The sequence below is a fragment of the Apiotrichum porosum genome (assembly GCF_003942205.1).
Source record: "Apiotrichum porosum strain DSM 27194 chromosome Unknown scaffold_27, whole genome shotgun sequence".
Classification (NCBI taxonomy): domain Eukaryota; kingdom Fungi; phylum Basidiomycota; class Tremellomycetes; order Trichosporonales; family Trichosporonaceae; genus Apiotrichum; species Apiotrichum porosum.
The window spans coordinates 1-8,615 of record NW_021167134.1 but is presented as its reverse complement, the minus strand read 5'-3'; the positions used below and the strand labels follow the sequence as shown (position 1 = coordinate 8,615).

The window sequence follows — 8,615 nt, the reverse complement described above, 5'->3', positions numbered from 1 at the left end:
CCTAACCCCCTAACCCCCTAACCCCCTAACCCTTACGTTGAAGCTTGGGGGTCAACCCCCAAACTTGTTTGGGGGTTGCCAGCAGCCCATAGACGTCACAAACACTGGGGCAGTCAGCACCAGACCATAAGCAAAATGTTGGGGGTTGGAATGGACACAAGGGAGCGCTGCAGGGGGTTTGGCAATGATCAGAAACATTTGGGGGTCATTAGAACTTACACTTCAAGGTCCATTACAAGAACATGCACTGCATAATGTCAGTTGTAATGAATAATAAATGCCAAGTCCAAATAAAATTGGGGGTCAGTTACAAACTTACAGAGGCACACTGTGGACGTCTAGGCAGGCCCAGCAGACCCCACAAAGGCCCAAAACTCGACAGGCAACACTGTAATAGTCAGCACACAGTCAAATCCCATGGGGGTCAACCCCCAAAACAGTGAACACACAGGAGGAATGACATAAGAATCTCTGGCCCATGCCTCTGGGCTGGCCAACCATGAGTATGACATCCATTGTGTCACTGGGCTCTGTCCAGGCCAGGACCACTGTCTCCCCACTGGGTTCACTGGATCCACCCTGGAGAGGGATTCTGCCACTGTCCCACAAATTCCTTGACTCTGTATCTAGGGAGAAATTCAGAAATCTCACTAGCTCTGCTGCCACCCCCTTCACTCCCCTCATCTTTTCTTTGGGTGGTGTCATGGAACAAAGGACTGCCAAGCCTCCACACCTGGGTGAGGTCCTACCTCCCCACTCCCAAGGATGCTTTGTATCAGACTCAGTCTCACCTCCTTCGCGCCAGAGGGAGAAACTTTGATCTCTGGACCCATTGAGCCAGAAAACTGCCATGTCTACTATAGTATCCTCTTCCCATAGTTCTTAGTAGTCAAAAACCGATGCAGCCCCCTACCCCCTAAATTTCTAATAGCAGGGTTTTTGGCCCATGCCGCAATACCCATTGCGGCAACCATACTTACGTTAGACTGGTTTTTAGAAGGTTTCGGATTTCACTGCAGGTGGTAGAGGCCGAACCCAGGATTGTCGGATAGGGTTCGGGTGGAACCACACACATATGGATTCAAAATGCCGGATTCCGGGACCGGCAACCGGCCCAGTGCGTTCGGGCATAGCCGATAAACCTCGGCCCCTTGTACCACCTCTTCATCACGAGCAGCCATTCCACAACGCTCAGTCACCCGTTCGTCTACTCGCATCTTCACCATGACGGCTCCTACCTGGGTTCGCGATCTCCTTCCGCCAAAGGTGGCCGGCCCCGACTTGCTGGCTGCGGAACGCGCAGGCAGCGTCGTGGATGCTGCCGCCATTGCCAACATGCTGTATGGGCCCGATGTTCTGGCGATGCGTTCGCGTGTGGAGGCGACCCTCATCGCCCAACATTTTGACGACAAACTTGAAGCCCTGCCATCGCTGGGACGCATGCACAAGATTGAGCAGTCGCTTGCTCGCGGAAAGTCTCTCAAGCACCTCCGGAAGGTGCACAGCTGGTCACCAGAGGAGTACTCGTACTCGTCCACAGCGTCCGGCGAGATGAACGTTTACGGCTTACACGACAAGGCGTTCATCAAGTGCCTCACGGACCAAACAACTGATGAGCAGAAAGCGGCTTTCCTTGTTCCGGCACAGCAGGACAAGATTATCGGCTGCTATGCGCAGACAGAGCTCTCACATGGCTCCAACGTCCGCGGCCTCGAAACAACCGCGACGTGGTCGCCCCATGATCAGACGTTTGTCGTCCATTCACCGTCACTTACTGCCAGTAAATGGTGGATCGGCACGATGGGCGCACGGCCAACCATGCTCTTGTGATGGCCCAGCTCATCGTCAAGGGTAAAAACTATGGTCCTCACACTTTTGTTGTGCCCATTCGCGACCTCGCAACGCACGAACCGCTTGAAGGAGTTTACGTTGGCGACATTGGGCCAAAGTTTGGTTACTCGTGAGTAGACTCTCAACATGTCCTCTCTTACCCAGGTCAATGGACAACGGGTTTGCCTTGTTCAACAATGTCAAGATCCCGTACATCAACATGCTCGCTCGGTTCCAATTCGTCGACCCACAGACCAGCGAGTACAAGCGCCGCGGATCACAGGCCCTGGTGTATGGAGGTATGACCTTTCTGCGCGTTGGCATCGCAGCAGACGCCGCCACCACTCTTGCACGCGCTGTCACAATTGCCATTCGCTATGCCGCCATTCGTCAGCAGTTTGCAGATGAGACTCGGCATCCCAGGCTGAACAAGCAAGTTTTCTCAACTACAGCATGGTGCAGTATCGTCTTCTCCCTCTCATCGGCACAGCGTACGGGCTTCAGTTTGCTGCCGAAGGCCTGCGCGGTCTCTATGGTCGGTACGACTCTCTCCTCGGCGGTGGAGACCAGGCCGGTGCTGAGCTCTCCTGGCTGAGCTCCACGTCCAATCCTGCGCGCTGAAGTCTCACGGAACTACCATCTCCGTCGAGGGAATTGAGACTGCGCGCCGCGCCTGCGGCGGTCACGGATACAGCCACTACTCTGGCATCGGCCACCTGTACAGCGAAATGCTCCCGAGTGTTACGTATGAGGGCGACAACTACATGCTCACAAAGCAAGTAGCCCGTGCCCTAATCAAGGGAGCCAAGGCCAAGAGCGCCATGTTTGCGGACTACAACCCATCTGCCAAGTTTGACTTTGCAAAGGATGTCGACATTATCAAAGCGTACGGCCACCGCGTCGCCTTCCAAACCTTCCAGATCATACGCCTTCGTGATACCGGGTCGACGTGGAACGCACTTCTTATTCCATTCTGGCGCCTGTGTACCGCCTACGCACAATTCATCATTGTGAGGGAGTTTCATGATGCCCTTGCTCGTCTCCCTGCCGCTGGCGTGCCCACCCAAACGAGTGCAGTTCTCGCAGACCTCTTCCGCCTACACGCCCTTACGACGTTGACAATTACGCCTCCGAGTTTGCCGACGCCCAGGCCGTGCCGGCGGCCCTGCGCGATGGTGTTTCACGCCAAAAAGCCATTGCGGACCTGCTGTCCAAGATCCGCCCGCACGCAGTCAACCTCATGGACGGCTGGGCGTTCAGCGATCTCGTCCTCAACTCGTCCCTCGGCAGGAGCGACGGCAAAGCCTACGAGAGCATGTTTCGTCGGGCGGCTGCCAACCCAGTCAATACCCTCACGTTTGACCCCGTCCGGAATCGAGTGTGCTCATCAAGAGCAGACAGGCGGTGGCAAAGCTGTAAACGTCCGTATTTGTTGAAGACTAGTGATATGAAAGGGCTGTCAGATTGTCAAATGGCAATGCGTGTGACTTGCCAGTACGATAACGTCTAGAAACAAGGAGGCCAAGCCACATGCGTAAAATAAAGAATACATAGTGTTGGTGTTGAAATACATGGCATTTGACCCAGTGGATACCAAACGTGCAGGTACATTACAGTTGTGACTGCATCTCATTGTATAGTTCTCGGCCAGCTGGTGTGCGCGGTCGCGGCGCTCAAGCCTTTGCTGCTCTAATGTTCGAGGTGTACGCACACCCGTGGCCCAACAACCGAAGGGCGACGGCGGTCACCGTGGCTCTGCTGTCTGCTGCGGTTTCTCGCCTGTGAAGTGAGTCCCAATGGTTCTTCACGACTGATTATTCGTCCTGGAAGCACGCTGTAGGCCCGGGACGGTGCGCGCGACAATTCCCTTGACGGGGTGCCACTGGGCGAGCCCCCAACACTGCCCATGCGGCGTTGAAGCTTGTCTATAGCTTTTAGCCGATCCGCCAAGTTTAGAGACGTTGGCTCTGGGTTTGTCGGTGATGGCTCGGCGAGCATGCGCTCCATGGCGTCCACTGCCTGAGACTCTGCGAGAACTGCCGGCTGCACAATATCGTCGGCAACGTCGTCGAGGCCAGACGGTAGGGCATCGACAGGGACACCGGCAAACTGGCTAGAGAAGCCTTGTTGTTCGGAGGCGCGCGGTGAGGACGTCGGCAAGATTTGTGGTCCAGGTCTCGATTGCTTCCAGAATGTCCACTTTGAAGGGGACTTCGCGGCTGCCGCAGCAACCCTTTCGTCCTTCTCTTCCGGTGAGTCGGTATCCAGGTCAAACAGCGCCTGCATAAACCCATGCTACCTCCAGAGCTCCTATCACCCCCAGCATTGTCAACTGTGGATGTAGTGGCTGTGTTTGGCGGCGAAGGCTCAAAGAGGGACACGAAGGGAGGCAACGCGTCATCTGTCGACAGAGCGTGGGGGTCCGGTTGGGTGGGGAATGTACGTCCACGCTTCACGTACACCGTTCCGCAGGCAAGGGTCGACGAAGACGCAGATCTTGGCAGTCAGAATGTGTACAGCTTGAAATTGCACTCACAAAGGCAAACACACAACCTCGAGCGCCATAGAAAAAGTAATACACAACATAGAGGCCAAACTCGGCGCGACTCGTAACCCCACCAGTGGCGGATATGTACAAGTCTCCGACTGTCTCTGTCAGCACCCCAAGTTTCTGGTAGGGCAATTACTTGCAATGATGCCATTCACGATAGCTAGGGCAACGGGGTATGCGGCAATTCTCACTGCGATGCCCACAAAGCGATCCTCTAGATGCCCAAACTGATTCCTGCGGTTTTTAGAGATGCGCCGGCGGACGAGGCACCGCCCGATGGGACCACCAATCTTTGGTGACGGTAGATCATTCCCGGCAGCATCGGTGAGCGTCTCCTCACCACTCATGGTGAGGTTGAAAGATTCACCGCTGGACAGAGCGCGGGCGGTGGCACGTCCTTGACGGAAGAGGGTCACAAGAGTCTGGGATCAGATCGATCGCGGTAAGCGACCTACCATCGTGACTGCGACTGTAGCAATGAAGCACGAGAGTAGTTGCCAGAGGTACTGGTATGTATCAGTGTAGACAAAGATTCTTAACCACGAGGTCGAGGACAAGGTTTCGCATCCGGGACCTGTCATCGCTAGCCTGGATCCAACTGAGATGTTTAGGATGGTAACGTCTCTCACGCTTACCATACATCCAGGACAGGGTCCCAACCAAAGTGGCCAAGTGCGGCCGGGACAATGGGCACGAAGAACCCAACGAAAATGGAGATACTGCCGTACCAGAACTCCAGGTCTGTAGTCAGTTGTTGACAGTCACCCTGGGGTTACACACTTAGACGAATGGGATTCAGGCCAAAGACATTGTGACGGCGAGGTTGACGGCGATAAAGGTAATGTGATAGTTGACACTGAGGTCAGTTAACTTCACGCTCTCATTTTTCTCACACTCCAATGGTGGCCATCATGAAATACACTCCTGTAACACACACTCCGTTCGCCAGCCCACCCGTGACACCAGGCTGGGAGTCAGGTGTGCCATCCAGACGTTATAGCACGTACAGCGACGACAACAATGTAGCTGATGTCGTAAATGATCTCAAAGCAGAGAGCGTGGAGTAGGAGACGAAAGCTGACCCGGTCCAGCAAGCTTCGCGCCGAAGGGACCGAGTAGACCCATGCCGAGGTGAGCAGAATGGTGGAGCACGCCAAGATTGAGCATCCTGCGGCGACACATGACTGTATCTCGTTGGCCTAGGGTGAGCATATGTCAACGTCCAGTACACACCCTAATTTGACTGTCGGTTAGCACAAACATTGTTCCATTGGGGTCGAAAAGGACACTGGCGGCGAATTGAATGTGAAGCTGAAGAGTCGGCTTCTGTTGCGCCCGTGCCTGCGACGATCCACCAGAGGGATAGGCAGGTTGACAGTGCGTTGATTAAGGATGATTGTAAAGAACAGTGCGATTGTCAAAAGAGCAAAGTGCCTGCCCGCGAACGAGCATAAGGACACAACACAACACGCCTGCGCGTTTAATTACATGACCAAGGCCCCTGGCAGGGAGATCTACGGATGACGCAAGACGCATGACGCATGCCGGATCACACGTGATGGCGGGTGCTTGGTACATCACGTGCAAAACACCGGTGGAAAGCGATGGCAATGCAGGCCGGCGCTGGTGATATCCGGTGAATTGCCGCAGCGTGAAGCTAGAGTGCGGCAGAAAAAGTACTGTAAGTACATACGATCCACAGACCAGACTCCATGTAGCACTTTTGACAAAGCACCCGATCCAGTGATCCAGTGAGGAGCTGTCACCACAGGTGACAATGCAGTATCGTATGGTTATATCCCGGGGTGACACTCGTGGTCTCTTCAGCGACGGTGTAGACGTGGGAAGCCTGTTTGGGCGACGAAGCACGCGAGTTAATGGTTGGCATGTACATAGTGGTGGACAGTGAGACCGTACAGTGTCTAGAGTCGGTGCCACAAGAGGGACCTGTCCAATACACAGTGGCAAAAATATGGGGGTGGACACCTGGCTGTGCTGCACAAAGCTTCATTTACGATCATGCCAGCGAGAGATTGTCAGATTTCACCATGTTTTTGTATCAGTAGCGGCGCTTGAAGGTGAACGGACAGAAAAGGAAGCTTTGCATGAGCACTGGAAATGAAGCCCACGCAAATACATAGTTTTCTGGGTTGTTGCCCAGTGCGCAGCACCGAGAGAACGAAGAATGGCGATGAGCCAAAACGTGGCAGCGTAAAGATGTCGCTGCGTTAGAGGCATTGCGAGTACCAGTCATTCTGGAAAGTGCAGGTGGAACCAGACGTACAGACGGTGCACCCCGAGTAGGACAAACCGCCACACTGACCCCACTTGGAAACAGTGCAAGACGAGGCCGTGGTCGAAGTCGCGGGTGCCGAGGACGTCGTCTTCGTCGTCGTCGAGGTGGTCGAAGTTGCCGAGGTTGCCGAGGTTGCCGAGGTCGCGGACGTAGACGGAACGGGGGTTGTTGACGAGCTAGTTTGGGGACTGTTTCCAGGGAGGTAGGCCTGGATAGCGTTGGTCCAGAGGTACTGGTCAGAGCCATCGCTGTTCGGGACAAGACTGAGCTCGTAGGTGGTGTCGAATGCACCAGCAGACCAAGCGGTGAAACCGAGGACGACATCCGAGTTGGCGGACAAGTAGCTGAGAGCCTGGGAGACGTAGGTCGCGCAGCCGGCGTTGTTTCCACCTCCAAACTCGGTGAGGAGCGCCCTGCGGCCGTTGGTGCGGAGGAAGCTGACAAAGGCCTCAAACACGCTGACGGCGTTGGTGGTGCAAGTGGTGGAGCTTCCCGAGCCGTCCGAGTCAAAGTACTTGTGTGCGTCAAGCAAAAGGAGCGACTTGTCGCTCGTGGCCGGGTCCGTGATGGCGAGCATGTCGTTGTTCTCGCCAGCGGTCCAGGTCTCAGGGTGGGTCCAGAAGTTTCCGGGAAGCACAATGTACTGTGAGGTGGCGCCGGCGGCACGGATGGCGTTCACGGCAAGCTGGCAGGCGGCCACCCAGTTGGTCCACTGTGTACCCGAGATGTCGTGGGGCTCGTTCATGAGAGCTACAGTTAGTGCTCGTCCTCCTGCCAGCAGTACATACCAAAGATCACCCTCGAGTTGTTTTGTATTTGGCAGCAAGGAGAGACCAGAGGTTGGCAAAGTACTGGCCCGAGACATCAGTACCGACAACACCGCCGTTCCAACGCGCATAGTTGTGGATGTCGATGATGGCGTACGCTCCCGTGTTGAGAACACCCTGAACGAGGGCGTCATATGTCGCCAGGTAGGTTTGGTCCAACGAAGTTGAGGCGACATTGCTGCCCACGAGGTACTGCCAGCCGACAGGAAGACGGATCAGGTTGGCACCCTGGTTGGTAAAGTGGGAGATCTGCGAGGTGGTCGGACACCACGTGACGCCACTGTAGCCATAAGTGGTCATGCCAAAGTCACATCCCTATATGTAGTGTGAGTGGGCGCCAAAGAGCCATCACTTACAGCAAGGTTGACACCACCGAATTGGAATCCCGATCGCTTCTCCAGAGGAGCGGCTGCGACTGCTGCTGCTGTGGCACAAGAGCCGAAAGCAAGGTGGAGGAGACCTCATGATGGGAGAAAGGAGAGAATGTGTTGTGTGCGGTACCGGACCAATGGAAGAGGGATAAGTGAAAGCCACGCTTAGGAATGGGATATCCCAGTGGCGATGATGGGAGACACCTTTTATAACACACGGTTTACGTGTCATGGCTGCCGACGTGCCACGGACCGAATGAACCATTCCGACAATTTGCATATATGGTTAGAGCGCGTTTCGGGCCGAACTGAATTGGTGCGGTCTGCCCGATAGGTTTCATGGGGGGCCTATGCGTCAGCCCCAACCAGTGTACCAGTAGTGTTCTTGTTCTCGAATCTTGGCGTTGCGCCAGGCGGCACTGTCGCACTGTCGCACCGTCAATGGCAGTGGCATGTTTCCTCTCGTTCGGTAAAAAAGAAAAACGCCAATGGATCCGTGCCCCCAGGCGCCAGGGGTTGGCAGAGGACCGACTGTGCGGGGCCTGTTTCCACTCACAGAGACCGACTGTCACATGCATTTCCATCATGTGTCTTCTTTTCCCCTCTCCAGTCTCCGTCTGCCCGCTAGGTCTGCCGCTCGAGCCAGCGCACACCATCACAGCCTAACCCGTCCATCGACTCGGTCAGATATTCATTCTCGGCTGCCTTTGCGCGGGCAGCAGGCAGCAGGCAGCCATAAG

At 55.3% G+C, this 8,615-nt stretch overlaps 6 protein-coding genes across 6 annotated transcripts; 3 read left to right on the top strand and 3 right to left on the bottom strand.

Moving 5' to 3' along the window:
• Nucleotides 1-499: 499 nt before the first annotated feature.
• Nucleotides 500-820, top strand: EHS24_005594 (uncharacterized protein; the record flags this gene model as incomplete). The annotated part of the gene is made up of 1 exon (XM_028621093.1): nt 500-820. One exon carries the CDS (start codon nt 500-502, stop codon nt 818-820), a length of 321 nt encoding a protein of 106 aa, XP_028471669.1.
• A 404-nt stretch (nt 821-1,224) lies between these two features.
• Nucleotides 1,225-1,830, top strand: POX1_5 (fatty-acyl coenzyme A oxidase; the record flags this gene model as incomplete). Its single annotated transcript, XM_028621092.1, has 1 exon — nt 1,225-1,830. The coding sequence occupies one exon, from the start codon at nt 1,225-1,227 to the stop codon at nt 1,828-1,830; it is 606 nt and encodes a 201-aa protein (XP_028471668.1).
• Nucleotides 1,831-2,050: 220 nt separating this feature from the next.
• Nucleotides 2,051-3,340, top strand: POX1_4 (fatty-acyl coenzyme A oxidase; the record flags this gene model as incomplete). The annotated part of the gene is made up of 3 exons (XM_028621091.1): nt 2,051-2,365; nt 2,454-2,840; nt 2,903-3,340. The coding sequence occupies 3 exons, from the start codon at nt 2,051-2,053 to the stop codon at nt 3,338-3,340; spliced, it is 1,140 nt and encodes a 379-aa protein (XP_028471667.1).
• Nucleotides 3,341-3,519: 179 nt separating this feature from the next.
• On the bottom strand, nt 3,520-5,563 carry EHS24_005591 (uncharacterized protein; the record flags this gene model as incomplete). The annotated part of the gene is made up of 5 exons (XM_028621090.1): nt 3,520-4,110; nt 4,537-4,803; nt 4,925-4,979; nt 5,017-5,122; nt 5,464-5,563. 5 exons carry the CDS (start codon nt 5,561-5,563, stop codon nt 3,520-3,522), a joined length of 1,119 nt encoding a protein of 372 aa, XP_028471666.1.
• A 1,046-nt stretch (nt 5,564-6,609) lies between these two features.
• EHS24_005590 (uncharacterized protein) lies at nt 6,610-7,422 on the bottom strand (the record flags this gene model as incomplete). Its single annotated transcript, XM_028621089.1, has 1 exon — nt 6,610-7,422. One exon carries the CDS (start codon nt 7,420-7,422, stop codon nt 6,610-6,612), a length of 813 nt encoding a protein of 270 aa, XP_028471665.1.
• A 49-nt stretch (nt 7,423-7,471) lies between these two features.
• CMC1 (Mitochondrial aspartate/glutamate carrier protein) lies at nt 7,472-7,928 on the bottom strand (the record flags this gene model as incomplete). The annotated part of the gene is made up of 2 exons (XM_028621088.1): nt 7,472-7,819; nt 7,861-7,928. Coding segments are annotated over 2 exons (416 nt in total), but the record flags the coding sequence as incomplete, so codon positions are not given.
• Between the last annotated feature and the right edge of the window lie 687 nt (nt 7,929-8,615).